A 25,543-nucleotide genomic window follows, 5' to 3' on the forward strand; every position below is an offset into this window, starting at 1 on the left:
GTGATCATGTTTCTGAGTCTTCTTTGACTTTGCCCTTGGTATACAGTATACAGGGTTCAGGACACAGTATACTGTATACAGCGTATACTGTGTATTGTATACAGTATATAGTATACAGTGTATACTACTGTATGCCATATAATGTGTACTGTAGCTCTGACATTCTGTTTCTTTGTAACGCCACATTTTTAAAGCCCCAGTAAATCTCGGTAAAACTTTTATGTGGTTTTGACACCTTTTAAATGTTCACCTGATAAATCTGATAAATCTTTTACTTTCACCCCACTCGCTCTGAAGGAGGGAACAACACATCGTAAGTCATCACTACTTACTTATCTTTTCATCAAAGTCTCAATAACACTTACACAGCGTGATACTGTTTGAGTGTTTGAAAGTGACATCCTGCTGGCTTGGGTGAGAGACACGCCCTCGTCCTCCTGTGTCTTCATGGTTGAAATTATCAGTAGAAGGACAGATGCTCACCAGCTGAACTGTACTGACTGTTCTCCCCCTGCAGCGGGCCTCCTCGGGTTTCACAGGGGACGTTGCAAAAATGATGACCCGCTCCACAAAATCTGTGCTTCAGTCGCATTTAACAGTAAGACTTCTCCATGGTAACAACCCAAGGTCAGCACAATGACATGGCCAACTCTGTCTCTACCAACTCTGTCTCTTCCAGGGACAGAGTTGAAAACTCTGTAGGCAACTGGAGCACAAAATGGAGGACCCACTGCAGACACTGAGGCTCACTCAGAGACGGGATGAGAACTACGAGAGCCGGCAACACAGACAACACTGACGACCTGAACGAGGACTGTGGGCAGTTATGCTGTGTATACAGAGCTTAGAGGATGAGGGACAGGTGTGGAGCATCAAGCACAGTGTCATTGATGGGTGTGATCAGGATCACAAGTGAAGTGTGCTCTGTTGCACCTGTAACCACACCCAAAATACCGGCACACTCTGGACTACATGTCTACCACTCTGTGTCTACGTCTCTGCAGCAAAGATGAGAAGGTGCTTTTTTCAAAATCCATCTTTCAAAAGAATAACTTGCCCACAGAAACCATGCAGACCACAAACCACATTGTCAAACCTCTCACTCTTTACAGGAGAGTGTCACGCGCTGACTCTGGAGCCTCACATTTACGAGATCTACTGCACAGTACATTAGCCCTGCAGCACTGAGATGATTAATTATAAATACATTGTAAATGTCTAAAAATGCTGAAAGCAGGGATTAAGAAAACGAACAGTTTCTGCAGTTCAGTTTACAGACACTCATATCCAACTACAAAGCACAAACATCCTCTTTGAAAAGCTTCTGTCCACCATACAGATGAATTTCATCCATAAATACAGTTCATGTCTTAGGAGTATTGACTGTGACAAAACAGAAACCATTCTGAGACAGCCGCCTCAATATTGGTGCAGTCTATTTCCAGGAAACAGTTTATTGATTGCCATTGTACCAGAGGTAATTACAATCATGCTGAATCTTAGTCTATCATGAGTACATGTTCATTTAAAAATTAAAAAAAAAAAAAAAATCTTCACTCAGCTACAGAACAGTGAGTATTTCTCTCTACCTATGAATTATGGTTGTTCGATTTATTTAGAAAAAGAAGGAATGTCGGGATTGACAACTACCGTGTTTTTATGGTGAAATATTGGATAATTTAACCCCTTTAGGCTGCGAACAGTCTTTTTAATGAAAGCCACAGGTTACACTGCTTTTTTATTGGATGTCACAGGCAAAAAAGGTCTAATCTTTGAAAATATATTGTATTTTAAAGCAATATTAAAGTACTAGAATTGTAAACTACTACTAAACAATACTACTACTACTACAGATCTCCACTGACACTAGAATCACCCCTGGACTACAAATCATCAATATGATACACAAACATATATAAGCATTACATTATATTGAATTTATTGACGTACAAACAAAATAAAGTTCAGAAATCCAGACTAAAAAAAAACAATAAAATGTTCTATTTATCTCAGTTATGTCTGGTTTGTCTAAAGAAAGGCAGCACAGTGGTTGTGACTGATGTCAGAAGTTACTGAATTTTCTTGGCTCTTCTAACCAACTATTATTATGGCTAATACTGTAATTATATCCTGAGTGGACAGAGACAAATGTCCTGCAGGACAGGGCTCACAACAGAATACAGGCAGGACTAGAAAATACCAGGATCTGTGCTGCTCTTTTAACAGCTGTGACACACAAACAGCATATTTTCTAAAATGGAATTTATCGTTACACACACACAATTGCAAAGGCAACTGATTAAATAGGAAACTACAGACCTGAGATCAAGCTCAACTAGACTGAATATGAATCATTTATGAGTAATGCCTCGATATGCTCTTAATGAGTATCACAATAAATTCATCTAGATTATAAATTCTTATCATCAGAATGGTTAGAGATGATCAATCCATTACAAGCCAGAGCTGATTGAACTAAAGCTGAAAACCCTGTCCAGCTGTTTTCATCTTCCTCCAGCAAAAAAATAATCTCACTGAAAATTTAATGGATGGCCCGCAACATAACAATCACTTTATCCTCTTCAGAGACACAGGAGACTGGAGCATCTTCCAGCACTGGACAAGAGGAGAGACACACATGGACAGATCACTGGTCCACGACAGGAGTAACTGACATACAGACAGTGGAACACACCCACATTCAGTCTTATGAGAAATTTAGAGCGAGAGAGTTCATACCTACACCTAGCCTGCATGTGTGTGGGCTGTGGAAGGTTATTACATTGCTTTTATATATATATATATATATATATATATATATATATATATATATATATATATATATATATATATATATATATATATATATATATATATATATATATATATATATATATATACACACACACACACACACACACACACACACACACACACACACACATACATATACATATATTTTTTTTCACTTTTTATCAGCTGTTTGTATCAGTTATTCCATTATGCAATGCACTGTGAAACAACCGGATCAGTCATCACCAAACTCATAGGACAAGAGATTTAACTTTCAATAAAACACCACCACATCCAAATCCTACTATAGATATTGTAACAGACAGCATTTGGTCATACAATATTAAGAGTACTTAAATCATTCATTGCGAAATCTGTGTGACTGACCAAAAACTCAAGCAGGACGAGTGAGGACAATCTTAACCAAACTGTTCTCACTACTGTCACAAATCTATCTGAAAAACTTCCAGCATTTCTAATAATGTTAGCCTGACTCCCAGTGAACAGGGAGAAATCACCAAAGTCCACAACAGTCCAAAAAGAGATGAAAACAACAGTGAGTGAAACCTTTTGCTAAGCAAAAACTGCTCATCCTCTGCAGTCTAGCAATCGTAGGGTGTAGCCTGAATCTTGAAATGACAGAGTTACATGTTGAAGATAATAACAGTTTGGTAACCTGTAGTTCAGTTAGGAGGGACAGAGATTTAAGGAGTTTCAAGTTATTATATGCACTCAGTGGCCAGGTTAAGGCCACTGAACTAAAACTAAAACAGTCTAATCCAGGAGTCCTGCAATAAATCCTCCCTTCGTCAAGGTTCTAAGATTCAGTGTGTGTGTGTGTGTGTGTGTGTTTTGGAGAGACGCTGATCCAACTGGATGGTCATATTGGAGATTGGAGTTTATGATTGTAATTGAAGTGTGTTGAGTTAAACTGAGAGGCTAGCAGTGAACTGTGAGTGAGGAGTGCAGGTGGAGCGTCATGACTCAGCTTCCTTGGACTAAGAAAACCTAAATGAAAACAGCAGTTAAACAGTGGAGTTTTGGCACACCTGAGTCACATGCATGGCTTTTTCTACTCTGTGTTCAGACTCATTTGCTTAGATGCTCAAAACCTGTGTTGGCCTACTTGTTTTCCACACAGAAAATTGATCGGGAATTGTTAAAGAATCGTTTTAGCCATGACCTGCTTTGCTTTAGAAAGACGTTTTTAGAGTTTAACTTTAAAACCAAACCACATTCCCTTTTTATGTCTGTGACTGTCACAGTACATTACTTCTCTGATGACTTGTTGTTGCCCTCTGTGTTAGTATTATTGTAGTATTCCTTCATCTAACGGCACCACTGACACTGGTCCATCTCTTATCTTTCAGTCTGCTGATTTCTGGCAGCAGGACTTGAAGCTCTGCAGTGAGCAGCATTTTTGTGAATGAAACCTGCCCACAACCAGAGCAGTTTTAGAGGCGTAGATTTAATAATGATCAGCTACTGATGAACATGTGACGTTCATCGGGCTCAGACAAGAGACTTATAACTAGTTTGTTCAGTTGGGCAAGTTTGGTGAATCTGTCTTTAAACCCTGGTACAAACAAACCTCACAGAAAAAAAGAGGCTTAAGAGAAGAATATCAAGATGTTCTTGCATGAGGCCTATTGATCCCTCACTGGCTTCCCACCAGCTACACAACCATCTGTGATTGCTGGAACGTAAGGCCAGGAACTACAGCTGGGAATTCAACACCAGCCGTTAGTTACAGGCAGTTAAGTAAACAGAGATCATCTATCTGCTGATTAAGAGAAGCTAATCCTTCACTGAGGCATTGGTCGGAAACTGACCCCCACCCCTTCCACAACCATCACCTTCAATTAGCTAACCCAGATACAGTGCACTAAATCACAGAGTGATGTGACTACAACAGAAACGTCATGGTGGCGAGCTGCTGGTAGACAGACAGTATTAGTGGGTTGTTTTTCCTTGAGGCGGAGGGATGGAGGGGGCATCAATTAGCCTTCAGCAGGCTCTGACCTTGAAATGGAGAGCAGGCAGAAAACAGGAAGTCTCCCTGTACCACAGCCTGGAGTTTCAGTTCGTGTCATGCATCATTTATTGATTTTCACTTTTTCAAGCGACTGGAAATGTGGCTCCACACATTTTACATGTTGTACGCTGTCTACCAACTCATATAGTCAAAATAACACCATAACAAGGTCCATGATTGTAGCGTGCGTACATCATTGTGGTATGATTTAATGGATGGTAAATACTTAAAGAGGAAGGAGTTGTAGTCACTGAGGGGTGAAGTAGATTTGAACAGAAGTGCTGCTTCCTGCACACCTATCAGTGTAGCAATATTTCAGAGGCTTAGTCATGGGCCTCTTTGCTACGCTCTGCAAGTCGCAACGTGTCTGCTTTCAGGCAAAGTCCTGAAAGCAGACACTTTCAGGACTTTGCCTGAAAACAGACACTTCCTGGCACAGCTCGTAGAACACAGCATTTACAAAATGATAAAACCAAGAAAAAAAAAATTGAATCCCTCCCGCTTTTTTTTTTTTTTTTTTTTTTAAAAACAAATCTTGGTCCAAGGTAAAGCAGGACTCAGTACCCACCCACCCCCTCACCCCTGGCATTATCACATCCTGTCTGAACAGAAAACCCAATCCCATTGCTTTTACTGAACAAGTGCTGGGTACTTACAGACTGTTGGGACCACAATGTCGTTGAATTCCTGTGTTGACTGAGGGTGGGGTGTCTGCTTTGGGATGGTGGGACGCCCAGCGCTGTATGTCAGTGTAACGGGGGGATCAGACTGAGTCACTCGTGGAGAAGGAGGCACGTACGGCCCTCGTGTAGATTTCTCTTCAACTAAAACATCAGGACGTCCTGGGGCCAGAGCGATGGCGGTGGTCAGGGAGACAGTGGACGGAGATGAATGGGGAATCGACACAGTTAGTCCCAGCGTGGGGTCAACTGATATAATAATTGGGTCCTGTCCAATGCGTTTAGGATCTAAGTGTGTGGGTGGTTCGTATTCGAAGATCTTATCCACAAAGACCCATTTAAGGCCAGCTGTGCAGAGGGCTAAGCTAAGCAGACAGGCCAGGATAGGCAGAATGCAGATTTTCTCAGAGTGCAGGCAGTTGTTAATCTGTTCCATCTCTATGCACACACAGCAGGTCCCTGGCAAGGCCACAATTCCCAAAGCCCCCAGATGCTCCCCATCACCATCACCACCTCCCTCTGCAGTTCCCTCAGCGCCCTCCTCCCCACTCTCACCAGCTGCCTCCGTCTCCTCAGGTTTCTCCTCAGGGACTTGTCCAGTATCAACAGTAGAGCCGGTGGGGGAGGCCGATCCAGGAGGGGGAGCTGGCCCTGCAGAGAAGTCCTCCATTCCCTCAGTCATCCTGTCCAACTGCCGGATGAAGGGTCTCTGAACACCTCAACTATTAACTCAGAGCATCGTACGGTGGCTGTCTGCCACCAGTTTCCTCGAGTATGTTTTCCATGGTGAGGCTGCAGAGTCAGAGCCGAGGATTTCAGAGAGAAAGGTAAAAATTGCTCTTCAGAGTGAGTCGAACCTTGTTAACGGTCTAGGAGGTATGGAGACAGTCTTCTGCGCACGAGGGAAAGGAGTTCCTTACTCATGCTTTCGTACAAGAAACACAATCATGAGTCTATTAATAGAATCGTCAAATTCACTGCAGGATAAGAGAAGAGAATTAGATTCCTTAAATGTTCTGTGTGGTCTAGTGGTGAGCTGTGATGAAATAGTAGCGCTCACTCACCTGAGCACTTGGGCAGAAGAGGCGGGTGTCGACGTGATGGGCCGGCTGCAGCTGCGGTAGCTGTAGTGCAGAGGACAGGACGGCCAGGCACTGCAGTGGCAGGAGGGACATGCTGTCTTGTCTGTGAGCTCCAAGCAGCTGAAAGGCTGAATCATCAGGGAGCGGCAGGTGCCCTTCCTCTCAGCGCAGCCACAGAAACAGATGAGTAAGGGGAAAGAGAGAGAAAGAGAATCAGAGAGAGAGAGAGAGAGAGAGAGAGAGGGAAGGGGGGGGTGTGTGTGTGTGTGTGGGGGGGGGGGGGGGGTGCTGCAGCAGTACAGAAGGGCAGAGAAGACGGGATACTCCCCTTTTTCACCCCTCCTCTCTCAGTCTTTCCTCTCCAAGTGTGTGAGCAGGGCAGCCTCTGGCCTCCTCCCTCTCTGCCTCTCTTCCTGTCTGGTGGTGCGTCCGTGCTCTCTATGCAGGCTGCTCCCAATCCCAGCACAAAGCATCCAGCTAAGCAAGTTCCTACTTGATCCAATTAGAGAGCATGTCAGCGAATCACAGCCAGGCAAACGGCTGTAGCCACCCCCCCCAAGAACCACTCCCCATTGATTATGCTGATACTAAAAGGGTGTGTTTTTTGTCAAGGGGAAGGAGCCAGAGAGGCAGACATATAATCCACCCCAAGGATGCAGCCATTGTGTTCTACTCTTCTCAAGTATCTGTATCTTCAGTGGTGTAATAACATAATAACACAAATGATAATGCTAATGAATAAGTAGTTAGTTGTGCTGACAGAGTGCACACCCACACACACACACACCCACACACATACATACATATATATACAGTAGAAGAAGCATAGATATAAATAATAAAAGTAATCATGTCTGAATTCCATTTAGCTGCTTCAGTGTCAGATCCTGGCTCATGCGGCTTCACTGTCACACTGTCCTGGTTTACTGGGCCACATGAATATTTTAATGTTCATAGTATCACCTGTGTCATCAAGGGTGGTGGTATTTTCCAACTGATGCGCAAAGATAAAGGGAGAAAATGTTAATTTAAAAAAAAGTGTTAAATGCATAGAGATTTTTTGTTTTTTGTGCCAGCACTGCAGAGGGCTGAGACGAAATTTTGTGAGTAGAAAAAAAAAAAAAAAAAAAAAAAAAAAAAAAACAGAAGAGGACGCTTATTAGTTAAATGGACTTATTTTTGCTTATATTCTAAATACCCAGAAAAAACACAAAAGTAAAACGTTCCAGATCCCTCAGTCACACTTCCCACTTTCATCATGGTGCCCAGTTTATTAGATATAATAGAATGTAAACTGGGGATATTGATCATGAAAGTCACACTGCCTCTAACAGCATGCAAGTGTGACAGACAGCCCCCAGACCGCCAATAAAACTATTAACTCCACAACCCCCCAGCCCTGCCGGCTGAGGACGTCTTCCTGAGGAGCCGGGGGGGGGCTTAAACAAGATGAAGACGGTCAGAAAGGTCAGGTCACAGCCACACACTGATCATTGACACTGCTGTGACCCTTTCCAATCCTCAGACAGAATTAATACCAGTAATGGTATCTGTGAGAGAGGACTTCCTGTCAGGCCCCCCTGAATTAGAGACCTCCGTATTGATTGACTTCTCAGCATTTTCATCCTCTTTGTATGTGGGACAAAAAGCGGCAGGAAATAAATGAATAAATAAATAAGTGAGCGTGTGCTCTATCGCTTTTTACGTGCTCAAGACGTGGTACTCAGCCGTGTGAAAAATTCATAGGGCTATCGTGGAAATATGAACGTGCAGATAGTAAACAAAGCTACGTTTAGAGGAAGCACAAATAAAAATGTATTTTTAAAAATGATGTATAGTTAAATGACACTGGATTTGGTGAACAAATGCTTTTTGTTGGTATGTCTGGGTCTGAAACGGCCAGTAAACCTTTTTATGAGCATCATTTTTAATTGTCGCAATTGATTGGGACTGCATCATACTGCGCTGATTTACTGTTTATGTCGAGAAACAGATGTAATCAATCAGTTTTTATTTAGCATTTATGGGAATTTATGGGTCAGAAAACACAGCCACTACTGCAAAATCTTGTTTGCATATAAGCAGCAAAACTGATTACAGAAAAGAAAAAGCCACAGGAAAAATTTGTAGCTAGCACTGGTTTGTAGCTGTATGTCACTAGATTTGAAGACAGCGTACAAACACAATTGTAGCACAGCCATTGTTTCTTGCAGCAACACACTAAGATGCTGTCAAAAGAACTGTCAACCACCTGCTGTTGAATCAGGTAAGAAAGTAAAGCTTCTTGATAACAGGCATCTGAACCAGCAAGCTCTGCAGTAGGAAAAGATCTAACCTGCTCCATGTATCACCTTCAAAGGCTGTGGCCCCTCAGTCTACTATCTCTTCCTCGAGATGGAGGAGGAGCTCAGTGGTTACCATTTTGACAGTGATAATGATGTCATCACTGCTGTGGACCACTTTCTGGAGGCCCCGAGACGCTGACTTCTACAAAGCAAGTGTCTGAAGCAACAGCTCTGTAGGAAGACTGGTCCAAAATCCCTCCTGAAAAACTGTGCAGGTCTGATCCAAAGCAACCAGAACCACTAGTTTGAGGTTATTGCTGAAAAAGGATGTTTGTTATTAAATTCAAGGTTTCACTTATTTTTTTTTCCATCGTCACTGTGAATGTTTAATGTCTTTACCTTCGTCTGAGATGGAACTGAGATTCTGGAAGATAATTTGACTGTTAGTCCTCAGTTTCAGTCCAACCTGTCTGATTACCAATTTTCATTTATAAAGCACCAAATAATAACAAATGTTATCTCAGGGCACTTTTCATACAGGGCATATCTATGCCATACTCTTTACAATATTATTTTTTAATTAAAGTTATTAATGGTTGGACCCAAATACAATAAACCACAATTATTCTTCACAGTGGCAGGACTGGATTAAAAGCAAACATGAAACAACAGCTCTTCTAAACTGATATGATTTATTTTCACGCACATATTCCCTTTGTTTATCCTATCATTAATAAAATACAACACAGTGAGTTCAGTATCTTTTTCGTAGGCTCCATGTAAACACGTCAGACATATAATTAAAATTAAAAGGTTGAGCCAAACGTTTCTTTGAAAAAGTAGGCCCACAATATGGCTGTCCTCAAAAGATATAAACAATTGACATAATCACAAAGTTATTAATTTAATTCCCTGTATACTTCCCAGAATGTTATATGATCATAAAATCACATGTAACAAATTTAAACCTGCAGTAACTGATTGTGCTGGCCTCCTGGGGGGCGGGGGGGGGGGGGGGGGGGGGGAAGGTCTGGAGTCTCTTTTAGCTCTGCTTTTGGTCTCCACCAGCTCCTGACAGGAAAATCAGGCTCTTCAAGCTGCTACATTCTCCACTATGTTCACCAGCTAACTGCGTCTGTTTGCTGCCCAGTTGGTTGCTTTATCTTTTTTTTTTTTTTGCCTGCTGTGGATGAAAACAGCGCTACGACAGCAGTGAGCGTGAACCAAGACTGTGAAGTGGTGAATCTGAACAGATGAATACTGAGCTGAAACTCATTATAAAGTTCTATAAAGCCGAGGGGAGCCGCACATTCACCTGAAAACTCTCTGTAGGTTCATCACCAACAGCAAAGCCTCTCACAGCCCACTCTGTCATTTGACTGATTAACAGCTGTTGTATACTTTTGTTTGAATCTACATAAAAAGGGACGTTTAATACAATAGTTTTAAAAAGATGCTGCCCAGGTTGTGTTTTAGCTCTCAACAGTGACCCCCACACACACCAAATGTTCCTGCCAGCTTACTGCTGATGTTATTAAGGACACAGAGACTCAGCACAGTTCACAGTCTGTCTGTTCCGTTTGGACTGGGCAGGTCTGGGATCAGTCTAGGCAGAAACAATAAACAGTATCATGTAGGTAATTACCTCCAAGGAAGATTTGATCATAGAAATACCACCAAAATAAAAGATAACGTTATCAAACCGAGCCACTGGATTCATGTTATTCTCCTGAAACACAAACCTTTACGACTGACATCACTCTTACTTCAGTAAGTGTGTGATATCTGATCTCATATCACGGCCACAGACATTAAATCTGGCTGGAGGCTGCTGTGGGTTAACTGTGCATCATTTTGGCAGCCATGAGCTAACTGGAAAAACATACACCGTGCAGTTCTGCACAACCATTACTCTACATCTAATTCCAGAGATTCACATCTGAAATCTCTAACACATCTTTTGATCTCGCCTCTGAATGGTTTAGAGTTTCCATGTCTGCCTGCCCCTCTCTCTACATGAAGAACTGAGCCACCAGGTTGGCCAAGCCCAGCACTATCAGAAAACTGTGGAAGAGGGCTGAAGGCCAGCGGAGCGCCCCCTGTCGCTTCAGGGAGATCATATGGACTAAAGCGGGAAAGACAAATACCAAAGCCAAGCCACATGTAGCTCCGGAAAACCTGCAAGGGGAGACAGAGAATTTACATCAGTGCAGGACGCTAACAGGTCAACTAGACAAAAATTCTACAGATTTCAGTCACTAAGGGATTATGACAAGAAATAAATCAAAACAGATACAAGTAAAAACAGCTGGGGAAAAAAACTAAGGAAGAGTAACCGGTAACAACTGTTGGTCTGGCCTCCACAGGTTGACGGACGGCAAGTGCCATCTTGAAATAAATACACCATGAAATAAATAAAAGAAGCCGTCACAGAATAAATAATAAGTAAATAAAAAAGTCTGCCTTCAAATACTCAGATTATATCAAAACATAATGAACAGAGCTGGAATGTTAAAAATGTTTTAAAATAAACATTTATTTCTTCAGTGCTCAGTGGACATTGTACGTAAACAGGAAAACAATTGGAAAAGTACCGTATGATGGATCCAATATTGGGATAAAACTTGGCCATCAGGACACCAGCTCCAACAATTAAGATGTTCAGCACCAAGACATGGAAGAAACTGAAGAGAGACAATGTGAACAGCTCTGATAGTTAGTCGTTACCATCCAGGTTGGGATGTGAAGCACTTTGGAACTTTTTATTTTAGAATATACCATATAAATAAATCTACTGAATAACACATGAATCTTGCAATAACACAACGTGTAACAATTTAATACAACGTTGTTCAATATTTCTGACTATAACGCTTTATAATACATCTCACAGCTCAAAAATATCTGGATAATTGGACCAGACTTCCTGTAAGTTACAAGGCAAACTTCACAACAAGCTACAAAAAACTCTGACCATCACCCTATGAAGTTGATATTGTTTAAGTGTTAGCAAACAGTTTCCTGTTTGCTCATCAGCAGACACAGAGCAACACAATCATTCATTTGGAGTTTGGGTCTACTACATGAATGGAAGTGTATTCAGCAGCAGTCTTGACCTACATTCATTACTAACAAAACAAGAACTGAGTGCATTCTTCCTCTTTACTATGAATCTCAAACTATAACGTGTAGCCAGTTGTCTTTAAAAATCACATCATTTTTATTTTTATAGCTACAATGCATCAAATGACAATGTGAAAGGTGTTACCCACTGTGATAAACCTACAGACGATTATCAGCTGAATCTGCAGCTCCCCTCAGCTTTAACGGAGCTCAGCGCTAACAGAGTTTCAGCTCATTGCTTATCTGTCCAGACACAACCTTACTGTTCTGGTTCACTCTCATAGCGTCATTTTCAGCCACAGCAGGAAGCTGTTGACAGAGAAGAAACCTTTAAAAAGTTCCACTGTCCTCTACCTGCTCAGCAGCAAACAGGAGACAGACACAGTCCGAGACCAGCTGGTGAACATAGCGGACCGTTTAGCAGCTGAAGAGCCTGATATTTCATTCAGGAGTTAGTGAAGACTAAGAGCAGAGCTAAAAGAGAGTAAATATTGGACTCTGATTCACCAGGTGGACACAAACATGACTCCAGATGAATGATCGTGTTGCTCTGTAACGGATATGGATGTGAAAATAAGCAACTGTTTGATATATTTTCAGTTTAAAAGGTGATGATACGTCAATGTTGTGCTCATAGCTTGTTTCCGCTGCCCCCAAGTGGTCAAAACCATCAATCATTGCATTACTGGTTTAATAACCAGCTTCATGGTTCAAAAATGATTCACCTATCAGCAGTTTTCTTTAACTTTCACTGATGTGTGCAACAGCTGGAATCTCAATATTTGCAATTTGCTCCTTATTACATTATGTATTTGAGGGAGGAGGCATGATAAGTGAGACTGAGTCCGCATTCCACTGGATTTACTAAGTTTCACAAACATTTCATGATGCAGCCTGAACTTCTATGTAAATCTGATTAAGCAAATCTATGGAGGATCCAGTCACACACTGGGACACAGCTCAGGTCAGAATAAATGATGTGGTACTTAAATGGAAAGGTAATGAAAATACAATTCCATCTGAATTTCAGGTTAAGACTCAAATTAGAAACATATTGTTGTAAAAAGTCGTTCTGCTGAGCAAGTCTGCTTTCACAAAAATAACAAGACAGGAACATTAACGATAATGTCCTTCAGTATTACCTGGGGTAATTATTGCCAAAGATCTGGCCCATCATCTGGACCCGCACCAAGTATCCCAGCAGAGGGTAGACAGTGATCATCTGGAACAGCAGGAAGGTCCGAGCCACAAATACCATCACGTCGCTGCTGGGGAAGTTATCTAAGAAGTTCTGTAGGAGAGAGGAAAGAAGTGGAGGGTTTGCAGAATGATGTTAGAAGCAAAGCTACAGTCACTGAACTGTTTCCCGCTGATGAATATAAAACAGATGTTTGGGGGGTCAGTTCTTCTGACAGCTCCGTATCAACTACACATGCTGTGGCTTCACGGCCATCATTTTAATACAGTAAGTAAAGTAAAAAAAAATTTTTTTTTTTACTGAAATTTCAGGAAAAAAATATTTCCTTTTGTAAAGAAGGCTACACGTTCAGAATTGCTGAATTAAGTTGCTGTGAAGTAAATGAAGAAAACTGCGCTGACTCATGGTTATGATTTTTGGACAATACCCAAATCCTGCTAGAGCTCTCTTTGCACAAGGATCAACTGCACAAAGTGAGTCAGACTCATGACGACTGAGTCAGTACTGACAAAAATACTGACCAATGTGTCCGAGCGTCAAACATGATGAACAATGGTTTAAAGAAGTAGTAAAAATACAGCAAAAAGATTTGAATGGCAGGAATATGGCAGAATAGGGAGCCCTAACAGAGTCACAGAATAACTGACAGACTGAGGGGATAACAAACAAATAATTAGATAAATAAATAAGAAAATTCAAGTGTAAAGCTTACTGGTTCAATGCACTCTTTGGAGAGAGGAGGTGAGGGAAAGGCGGCGAAGATCAACACTCCCACATACAGATAGGTCAGCCCTACAAGAAGATAGGCCACGGAGAGATCCCGCACCTGAAAACACCAAAACACATTTACCTTAAAAACAGCATCACTGTAATTCCTGTGTTTCCTGAGGTCAATAAACCGTGTTAGGGAAATGAAGGGCGGAGGCTTGCTTTTGATAAACGTAGTTGATTTTAACTTTATTTCAAGACTGACATAAGCCACTCAGCTGTGTTATATGAACTATGTACCACATAACACATACTGTGTGCGTTCAGCGTGTGTAGCTGTGCAGGAACACAGGTGAACGAGACTCACGTTATTCTTTTGGTTCCTGTTGCTCTTCATTAATGTGATGATGCAGTTGTGAATGAAGAAGGCCAGAGTGAGGACGCCGGTCAGCTGAGGGAAGAGCAGTCTGAACTCTGAAAGAACAAGACACAAATGATATCATCTGCACCTGGAAAAGAGACAAAAAGTAAATCTGAATCCACTCCATCGCTCCTCTAGTGGTTGCACTGTCCATGATTTATGAGCCAAAGTTTAACGTGACCAGTAAGAAGTACTGACCAATATCACCAATCATGTGCCAGCAGGGCAAAAAGGCGCCATCCATCAACAGATAAAGTGATAAACCCACAAATGTAAACGCTGATCAGTCAAATACAATATCCCAATATCTATTTCAATGTTACAATCAATCTCCTCATATATAATTGGACGACTGTTAGTTACAGTATGTCTGCTGGGTCTATCTGTGTTGCCGTGGAGAGAAACATAAAGAAGCGTTAACACCTGAGGGGGGTTTACCTGGAACATAGAACTCGGATGTGTCAAACCAGTGGAACTCCAGGTGGAAGCCGAGGCGGGCAGTTTTAATAGTGACCAGCGCGATCAGGTAGACCACTGAAATGGTGCCTGGACAAGACAGAACGATTCAATGTTAGTTGGAGGGGAGATGCAGCACACAGCACATTTACAACCAGAGGTCTGTTCCAGTTTAACTAACTCTGACTGTACCCTCGAGATGGAAAACTCAGAGTTACCCTTTCCTACCCTTTCCTAAAAGGTAGAATTTCCTGAATGGATATAAAGTGATGGACTTGTAATGAGAGGAGGTGTGCTGAGGCACCGACATCAAACCTTACACCCACTGTGTCCTTCACCCACTCTCTCCTCATATCATTCGCTCCTGCTCCATCTTACCCAAGAAAGTGAACCTAGCGAAGAAGGAGGCCGAGCGAAAGCAGAGCAGCGGCAGCAGCAGGATGATGAGATAGAAGGGGATGGTGTTGGTCTTGCTCCACCAGCGTTCGAAAGAGCTGACATCAGATGTACCATTTCCACTGCTACTCAGGTAAAGGATGGTGCTGATGGAGCTGTTCCCTCCAGGGTTAGGGTTAGGCGATGGACAGATGACTGATGAATAAAAATTGACACAGCATTACCGAAAACTGACAGTATGAATTTTTATGACAGAAACGTAGAAAATAGTTGATATACTCAAGTTATTAGCAAAAGACAAGCACTGTCCAATAAACAAAGAGGATTTGTCCATCCCTAGAAAAACTGGTTATATATTACTACCAAATGCTATAGGCTAATAGGTACCAAAACTACACAGCTTCATTTTGTTTTCCGATGCCTCCTGTTCCAGTCTTTATTTGGAATGTGCTACCCACCACCTGCCGACAAACTTAGCAATACATGAAGGCCCCTCAACACTGTGTGATTCTGGGCAGCCCAGACCAAAGGTGACAGCTGTGAGAGACATGTCACAAAATCTTTGGTTTGTCTGCTCAAAGCAGTGGTCCTAAATCTTTCGAGATATGTCCAAGGTCAATTTAGAGCTATGGAGACCAAAGAAAGCCTGCGTCTGTCCGACAGTGACCTTACCTTTTTCTGAGCCGTTGGTTCCAAACTCTGAATCTGACATGTTGACGTTGTGAGCATAGTCTGCAGACAGGAAGGGAAAGCATCAGATCAAAGAGGTGAAGCCGCTGACAACTTCCCACATCTCTGCACAAAATACCCATCATCTATAAGCAGGCGCTCTGATCTCACCAGTGCTATGATTTCTCTTTCTCACCAGTCATAAGATGACAAACGACACAGTGGTGAACATACAGCGAGGCACACTTTAAGGCTGAGACTGAAGGAACATAAGCACGAATGCTCATCAGCCATATTGCACAGCATCAGGTCATCTGACAACCAAAACACACACCAGACACACTGTACAGACAGAAGGTACGAGAGCCAGAGAGCGCCAAGTGTTTTGATTTGTGACAGACACCACTAATGTGTTGGTGGAGGTGTATTTGTTCAGTCAACCAAATGGAACTACATAATTATGTGACGCCTCCCTTGTGGTACTGACAACTGCTTTAGGACTTACTGTAGATAAACTGTCCAGTGTTGTAAAGGAAGTTGGACATGAGGACCCAGTAAACCACCATGGCTCCAATAAGCGACACCATCGAGAAGACCAAGCTGGACCACTTGCCGAATTTGCCAAAGTAGTACCTACAAACGTCAGGGAATTCCCAGTCGGATGTGTCCACATAGGCTGGACAGAACACACAGAAGGAATAGAGAAGTAAGTATCTGTTGGATTAAAAAGTCAAGGTTGTGGATAGAACTTTCCAAGTGAGAAACATCCATTTAGTACAATACATGCAGCAGTTTAAATCAGTTCACTTTCGGATTCAGGAACAATTTGGATGAATACAGCAGCAACTTAAAATATTTATATCATGGATATAATGTATCATTAGATTCTCAGGCAGGTTTCCAAGCTTCTCTGCTGGGGAACATTTGCCATTTATCACTACAGAAAACACTGCAATGTGACTTTAACAGTGAGAAAAATGACTTCCTTCTTCCCTCTTTGCTACTGTATTTGTAAAACACGGCTAACACATGGCTAACACAAGGGAGGAAAATCAAAGGAATTCCAGTTACAGTGGAATCTAATCATAAGAACTGTGACCTGATGTGTTTCCCTGACTTGGTCAGTGTCAGTGTTCATGTTGCTATGAGGTGTGAAGGCTGACATGTACATGCTAGAGGAGTCACTCCTCTGTGGAAACATCTAGACAACTAAACTGAACTAAAGCACTGACTCAATAGGGTGCTCAAACTTGCACAATATGGAATTTGGACAGGGGGCACAAACATCTGCATACAACTGCTGGCATTGTTTGTATATGTGGGCATGCTTAAACACGCTTCTGCAGAGCACACTGTCAGGACCTGCTCCACACCTGGGTAAAGGGTTCATGAGATAACAGAAATAGCAGATTCGTTAAAGGTATCCTGTGATGTTTTCAGTGACTAATAGCACTAAAGAGCAATGTTTTTATGAGTGAGTGGTAACGTGCAGAGAAGCAGAAGATGTTTCAAATTTATAAGAAAAATCAGGCTTGCAAACGTTTTATAAGGAAGGAAATGCATTTAACAACAACTCTGTTGTTTCTTTCTCTCCAGTGTGGTTATGATTCTCAGCATGTTTTAAGGGCATTTTGGGAAATCAATACTTTTATGGTGTTGCATTCAGTTCCCCTTGCTGTACTACTTTTATATGTTCACTGAAGACACAAGCAAGCTTGTTTATACTGTGTTAAGTATTATACAGTATACAGTACAGTATATCATGAATCAAAACATTAAGGTATTCCAAATCTTATGCTTTTGGTGTGAGACACTGACAGGCTCTGTCTCACACTGTCCAAGCAAAGCTCACAAAATATGGGAAAGCCACAATTCTGCTTGGTGACGAGGCTCATACACAGCACACAGTACACAGACTTCCAACACAGTTTGGTGCTTGGACCCCTAAGAATAATAGAGCACTCAGCAGAGGGCAGACTTCACACACGCTAATAATATCCTCAGTTAGCTGTTACTTTCACAGCTATCATTGTTCCAGGTAGCCAACACAACACGTGAAAGGTTGTGGGGGTCGCCCAAAATCCACAGGCCCCCTTCCTGTTGAAAAGAAAAGAAATCTGCACTGCAAATGTTACAATCATACAAAGTGTTTGTGGACTCACGTATTGCCTTTGGTGATTTGAGGACGACGTAACAACAGTAGAGCATCAGCAGACCTACGAGGATGAGGATCAGGATCCCCAGAGTGAAACCAGCCTAAAGGGACAAAGACAACACTGAGTATTCAGTTTTGGGTTTTTTGTCTCGTAAGGCAAATTTAATGTGCACGCATACTGCAATTCAGCGTTTCAAGGGGAACTAAGGTTAGTGCAAAAATAGTCATTTTAGATACACCTTTGAAGGAACAAAGGACTTGAAAAAGTTGAAATAAAGCAAATCACCTGCTTTATACCCCAAGGTATGCTGAGTATTGATGTGCCCATCATCGTGTTCCATATAGCAAATCTGTGAGGAGGGAAAAGAGAGGTAATAATCAAAGCTGTCACACACTTTCACCTCAGTTTAAACAGAAGACTGACTGATGCTGACAGGACTTACATGGTGATGATACTGGGGTTTTTAGAGGAAGGGTCGCTGCCTGTCACCTTGAAAGCTGTCCCCAGAGGGCTGTAGATGTAGATCTCCTCTGGCCCGGGGATCACATGGTCTGGAGGACTCTGGAGACAAAAAATAGACGGAAACTAAACATGAAGTCCTCACAGGTACAGTAACATGACAGGCATTTTGTTCACATCATAGTTGTACCATATTTTATAAGTAACCATAACAAGAAAACATACCACAGTACAATCTAATCTATAGTCCTCAACATCCATTTACCTCATAAAGATCGTATGAGATCAAAATACACAAGACTCCAACTCATGTGGTTATAAAAAATAAGTAATTAGCCACCACATGGCTGATTAATGGGTTGTTTGTTGTGGTTGATCATTACACTACGAATACAGGTTCATTACAGTGCTAGGGAGTTTGTTCTTTAAATGGAAGTTTGTTATGTGCAAACTTTGCTTCACTGGAATATTAACAAATAAAATATTTTATAGTAACTGAAATGACAAAAAGAATTAAAAAAAAGAAAAAAGAATTAGTACAATCATGAAAGAAAATACACATGTATGTATCTGTCCTGTCAAACATTCTATGCAATATTCTTCATACATAATATTCTTCATTTCACATTTCAATCACATCACTTGATTCAAGTGAAATTCTGAAAATGTGAAAGTCTGCACGTTATCCCATGACATAACAGTGATGATCGTAGTAGCTTAAATAATTACCATCCAATCTTAAAACTGTCTAGTTTAGGACAAAAAGCCTGGAGTCAGGATTTCGATCTTGTCATAGCAGAATAACAGCAGCATTACTTAATATGACCGAAGCACTTCTCACAGCTGTGGCTCTGTCCTACATTTGACTCTGCTTGAGATAAATGATGCATGACATAATGTGCATGAAAAAACAGAACTAAAATGTGGTTAGTGCATCATATCAAAATTATCAACACACAGTAATTCCAACATAGGGGAGCACATGTTGTGTCTAGGTTATGTGGCCCTTTGCTATTGCACGTCACGTGTACAGGCCCGTAGCAGATTTGTGCCCACAGGCCACGGTCATGATAATCTGTCTATTGCTATAACAACTGACTAGGGTGAGTGAGTGGACCTACCAGCAGTCTGTCAGAAGACCCAGTCAGTCTGCTGTAGTAATGCACTCTGCTGTTGAGGATGGCAGCCTCAGCAGACACCCTCTCCTGCGGGCCATCGTCTACGATGTTCCTGGGCTCAACATAGAAAGGCCTAGAGGAAGCAGACAAAAAAAAAAATCATGTAATTTCTAGAATTATTCAATCTGTTTAACAAGCTTCTCCAATGTGAGGATCTTTGGGTTTTGACAGTCAGTTAGGTGATATGTTTGTCACCTTGGACTCTGGCAGGTGGTGATTTTTTTCACTTTTTCCTGATATTTTAGAGACGAGAAATATTAACTGAGGTATTGAAAATTAAAATTGTTAATTTCATCCCTGAATTTGACTTATACAGAGCACAAATACACCTTATTTGTTTTGTTTTAACCTTAAGCATGTCTTGACTGAAGGAGTTCATACACACTAAAACAAGCAAACACGTGTATGTGCCTTACTGGAGGGGAGTGTTTGTAATGCTTTATGTGCTAGAAAGCTGGTTGGTCACTGTGAAATACCTAACTGGATGAAAATTCACACAAACTGCTAATTCAGTTGGGAATGATGCTAGGGTGGTGCCAAAGACACACACACACACACACACGAGCACAGCTTACATCTTAGTGTTTGCACGTCAAGCAAGTTCCAGGAAGCCTAGCTTGTTTATTATCTAGCAAACACAGTCAGTGAAAGAGAAACAGCCAAGGTCCAGGTGAGCTCAGCTGACCAGGGCTCATGCTGGATCCAAAGCTACTGTGTCGGCTGGCTTTTGTTTGTTACGTGCACGAAGGAATTAAAGAGAAACTACAAAGCAGTTGAACCAAAACATGGGGGCAAAAGGCATAAAAATCCTCCATGTGCTTAATCAAGTCAATAAATGTTCATTGTTAATACATATGCATAAACTGTACAAGCAGGAAAACACAAATCTTAGTTCACTTTACAGTGTCGGTATATAATAATATACTGAACATTTTAAGAGTTCATAGTCCACCTCACAATATACATGCATAGTAAACACATAAGGAGACAACAGCAGCTGACATATGTTCCTGAAGGCCAAGTATTAATTTGAAACTAAGCCACTCACCTAACGCTGCACTTTCTGATAAAGAAACAGTAAAATGCGCTATATTACATAAACTATATACATATTTGTTTTCACTCCTAGTGTTTTTTTTTGTGTGCATTTATATATTTGAAACATATGAGAAGATGAATATTAATAAATCCAGTATGTCTGAAATCTTCAAAAACCTGTTTGAACTGGATTAGACAGAAAATCCTTATACTTATCAGTTAGGTTGACAACATTCATTTTTTTCTTACCAACAATTCCCACATACAGACTAAGCTCAACAATGAACTGATCCTTCTAACTACTGCCTGTGTATACAAAACCTGATCCAGATTCAAGATTCAAGGATTCATTTGTCACATACTCGTCTCTTTCAACATGTGCAGGGAAGTGCTCAGGAGGTATACTCTTGAAGCTGTGATAAAGGGCTACTACGTGATGATAATGATAATTAGAATAGGCTCCATTTAGCACCTTTAACCTCATGTGCCCTCCTGTAGGAAGATGCCTTATATTTCTCCACATTTCTAACAGCAAGTTCTGAGATGCCAGCAGCAGCACACACATTCAAGGCAGTGTGGATGGATGCATCATCTCCTGGTTTCTGGTTCAGAAATGGATGCACGGTCACTGTAGGGATGATATCTTTGGCGAGCACCTGACCCAAGCACCAGCTCATACTTCCCAGTGGTTTTCCGTTCACCTTCACTGAGACCAGCTCACAGTTATTGTTGTTGCCATGGTGAGTATCTAAAAGGACACTCAGTGAGCCAGCGTGGGTGCACTGGGTGACATGTTCCTTCATCACCATGAACACACACTGTAGTGTATTAAATGTGTATTAATCCACTGCTGAAAATAGTCCCCAACAACTGCACTTTCTTCCAGTTTCAGTAATGTTTGATAAAAACTACAGTGACCAGCTGTTTCAGGAAATTACTGAAGGTATGAAAATCAGAAAACACAAACGAATGGCCCAACACATTGTTGGTTTTGGTCTGCACAAGTTATTTATGTTGCAGCTGATGTGAAGCTGTATCTCACAGGAGAGACTCATTATTCTCTGTCATGCGCATGCACGCACAGCGCTGGTAAGTACTGCATATTGATTGGTGTAGTGTTTCGGTGTAATTTACCTTTTAGCCTTGAAGTCCAGAGAGTCTGTGGAGCCTCTGTGTGAGTAGCTCTCTCCAGTTTGCTCTGAGCTCAGCAGAGGCCTGCAGTCATCCTCCATGATACCTCTGACTTTCAGCTGAAGCTGCTAAACTCTCATCACCTGACTGAAAGGAGATATGTCATAAAATCTAATCAGAGACCGTTGCAGAGCAACCATAAAACATTATTTGCATAGCACAATTGTTTACTGCAGTCACATGTATTTGTCATTACAGCTAACTCTTTGCCAGATTAGTGAATGTGTTGGTCTACCTTCCAGGTACCCAACGGTTCCCACTTACTTTAGCATACAGTGAAAATCAACCTGTACGGACTTGAAAATGGAGCAATCCATAATAGTGAATGCTGTGTCTGCTGGATTATCTGACTCAAACAGGTTTCAAATCTCTTAAAGCTGATTTTCATACAGTGGAACACAGACTTGGCCAAATTAAGCTGCTATCAGGCCCAGAGGGAAAAAATGAGCTGCTGGGCAGAGATTAAGATCCATTCCCCCCCATAGAATATTACATGGCCTAAGGCTGGCTGTGAGGACACTTGATTAAACACAAATTAATTTAGGAACATGCACCATGTGAGATCACTTACAAAAATATTTAGACTTTTTGCTATGGTACTCCAGATTGTGGTCAGGTGCATCCTCTTTGCTTTAATTTTACTGATCTGTCCATAATTCACACTGCACATCAGGACAAAAACCAAACCACTGAACTATGATAAAATCGTGGTGAGGCTCAGATAAGGGCAAAGGTATAAAATCATGACTGAAGCGTTGATTGTTCCCAGGAGAACAGTGGCCTCTATCATTGTGAAATGGAAGAGGCCTGGATCCACCAGGACTCTTCCTAGAATAAGCTGCCGAGCCAAACCGAGTAACTGGACTTGGTCAGGGAGGAGACCAAGAACCCAATGGCCAGTCTCACAGAGCCTCAGAAGTCCTCTGCAGTGGTGGAAGACCCGGTCAGAGGGACAACCACCTCAGCAGCAGCACTACATCAATCAGGCCTAAAGTGGCTAGACTGAAGCTACTTCTCTGTAAAGAGGGTCTATTCTGTTAAACTATTTCCTTTTACTACATTTCAGTTAATTAGTAAATTTGCTTTATGTTTAAGTCTTTAGAATTTCTTTGTGTTTGTTGCTATTTATTTCAGTTGTTTATAGATTTAGATTCTCAACATTTAGGGGAAGGTTCCCAAATTAGCCATCAAAGCTTTCTGCATACTTCTGCTCATTGTATATGTTTATTTTAACTGCACTTTTCATTTTAATTTCAAACTGGATTAGCTCTACAAAGGTCAAAGGTGAGAATCCTCATCTGAATGTCATCCAGCTGGTAGGGATTTAGGGTACCCAGGTTCAGACCTCCACCCTGAGCAGCACCCAACTGTAAGGGTTGATTCACAGGCTAATATGACAGGTACACTTTAGTGTGTCCTCTACCTCATTCCTTCACAACAGCCAACCACAGGTGATACTGATGTCAGGTAACTTCACACAGACGGCACGTGACAACACAAACACACCTCTGTGCGAAGTCAGAAGTATAATGTTTGTCAAGTGTGAATTACCTAAACCCATTATCATTTTAAAAGGCCTCGTGCGGACGTCCACGCGGGCTAGTTTTAAACAAGTCTACGTAGATAATTTTCACATGACGAGGAACCTGCGTGTGAAGCGGGATTTCAGTGGAAACACGAAGTGCTGAATCCGCAGCAGATTTAGCTAACTCAAGCAAAACATGTTCGCTCTCTGACCGCGCTTCGACTTTCTGTTTGCCCCCCGGTTCCCACTTTTATCTTACATGAAGTTAACCTAACTAACTCACAGAGAAAAGCCCAAACAAGACTAAACGAAAGCTGAGAAATGACTGCAGAGCCCTCGGCCCCTGCTGTCAGTTTAGCCGACAGTAAAGCAGAAGTTTGTAACCGTACCTGTTCGCCCGTGAGGATTCTCCCCGGTGTCTTCAGCTCATCTCAGGGCTGCTGTGTCGGCAAATGTTGAAATCAACAAGCTGGACTAAAAATTAAAAAAAAAAAAAAAAATCAAAAGAAAATCAGACGTCAACAAGCACTTGGCGACTACTTCTCATCGGTGTTGGACAGCGGCAGTCAAAAGAGGCGAGACCAAATTATTATTAACGGCGAACAGTTCCTGGTTAGCTAAGTTCTGGGACTGCGGAGGAAGTGAAATGATAAGCTGAAACCCTCCGGCCACAGACAAACTGCGAGCGTCTTATTGTCATTACGGATGATACGCTTCTTTTCCTCCTCGTCCAGTGTGTGTGTGTTTCTCCCCTCTTCTTCTCGGGGTTTTGCACAGTTCCGCCGCATTACCGCCACCTCCTGAACGGGAATGTGTGCGTGTGTGTGTGTGGGTGGTTGGATGGGTGGGTGCGCGTGCGACGGTTCTCCGGAACAAATCTTCTTCTTTGTTTCTGGCAGGCTAGTGCATCCGCGGAACAAATCTCTGAAACGCACAGAAGATATACACAGCTACCAAGATAATAATAATAATGATAACAATAACAACAAAATAATAATAATAATAATAATATATTCTTTTATTAACAATCAACAAAGTAATTATGACCTGATCTCATAATTACTAGGAAATGTTAGTAATCAGTTATCTGAGAACATAGATAAGCAGATGTAAACTTTTACAAGATTTTACAATGTTGCCATGGTTACAGCAGTTACACCGTGTAGTGCAGCATTAGCCCCGTGGGTTTTCTTTTTCTTTCTTTTTTCTTTTTCTTTATTATTTATTTTTTGGCCTATATTTGCTTACACTTCGGAAAATTAAGTACACCGACTTACTCTTTTCCATGTACCGCTGGATATACTGACAGCTGTCAACGGATTACTTTGACACTGCAACAGTCTTAAAAACCTGATGAATGTCATGCAAGTCCTGAATCGTCCGGACTCCTGTCACATTAGTATAATTTGTCTCATCTAATCTTGGGGAAACAGGGAAACAGGCAGAGAGAATGTCTAAGTAATATTGACAGGGCAAGAAATGTGTATAGTATTCTTCTTGTGTTCTTTAATACGGAGGTCATCAGAGTGAATAATCCTCCATGTCCACAAATCATTTTTGAGAGGAACAGTCTGCAACCACTCAATATTTTCTTTTAGTTCATTCATCTTTGTATTCTAGTAGTTTTGTAAGCTGAAAATCTGGTTGTATTTATTCATATTTATCTATTTTTATTGGCCTGAAAATATCAAATTTAATGGCATCAAGGAAATATATGTTATATCTTCCTTTACGCATCATATCTTACGTTATAAGATGTAAAGAGCACCAAAAGTCACCAAACAGTACGAAAAAATCAGGAGGACGTGACCTGTGTGTCACAGCCTTCTGCTGCTGAGTCTGCTAACTCTCACAGCAGATAATACTGATCAAATGCCTGTTGATAAGGAGCTGAGGGAAGGTGAATTTCCATAGTACACTTCTGGCAGGATTGGGGGTAGGGCTGGGACCTCCGCCTTTCTAAAATCCATACTGACTGACTGTCAGTACTGAAAACCTTTATTTTTTAAATTCATTACCTGTCCCATAAACAACCCCAGCTTGAGACACCGCAGAGAACGGTACTGTAGCATTAAAAAGCCCATTCCTAAAACCCGTTTTGTTTTCTTTCATACACAAACCACGTGTTAATTGTTTGTCCAACTTCTCCT

The 25,543-nt window shown here is 41.5% G+C and overlaps 2 protein-coding genes across 10 annotated transcripts in view; both read right to left on the reverse strand.

The window, feature by feature from the left end:
- The window catches only part of nrg1 (neuregulin 1), a 32,601-nt gene extending 25,857 nt beyond the window's left edge, over positions 1 to 6,744 (reverse strand). For 6 of the 9 annotated variants that reach the window (XM_041059681.1, XM_041059680.1, XM_041059679.1 and 3 more), the window contains exon 1: positions 5,485 to 6,744. In XM_041059681.1, coding sequence (XP_040915615.1) covers positions 5,485 to 6,190 — 706 coding nt within the window. In that variant the 5' untranslated portion in view covers positions 6,191 to 6,744. The remainder of the gene's footprint in view (positions 1 to 5,484) is intronic. The other 3 variants (XM_041059677.1, XM_041059676.1, XM_041059682.1) reach the window with 3 other exon arrangements.
- Positions 6,745 to 9,550: 2,806 nt separating this feature from the next.
- Positions 9,551 to 24,198, reverse strand: slc38a9 (solute carrier family 38 member 9). Its single transcript, XM_041059687.1, has 15 exons — positions 23,783 to 24,198; positions 21,812 to 21,955; positions 19,583 to 19,712; positions 18,445 to 18,563; positions 18,288 to 18,351; positions 18,009 to 18,102; positions 16,352 to 16,522; positions 15,850 to 15,909; positions 15,160 to 15,372; positions 14,764 to 14,871; positions 14,272 to 14,378; positions 13,909 to 14,022; positions 13,141 to 13,289; positions 11,470 to 11,559; positions 9,551 to 11,053 (listed from the first exon to the last, which is right to left on the reverse strand). The coding sequence occupies exons 2-15, from the start codon at positions 21,907 to 21,909 to the stop codon at positions 10,888 to 10,890; spliced, it is 1,683 nt and encodes a 560-aa protein (XP_040915621.1). The 5' UTR covers positions 21,910 to 21,955; positions 23,783 to 24,198; the 3' UTR covers positions 9,551 to 10,887.
- Between the last annotated feature and the right edge of the window lie 1,345 nt (positions 24,199 to 25,543).

The sequence above is a fragment of the Toxotes jaculatrix genome, chromosome 16 (genome assembly GCF_017976425.1).
Source record: "Toxotes jaculatrix isolate fToxJac2 chromosome 16, fToxJac2.pri, whole genome shotgun sequence".
NCBI lineage: Eukaryota > Metazoa > Chordata > Actinopteri > Toxotidae > Toxotes > Toxotes jaculatrix.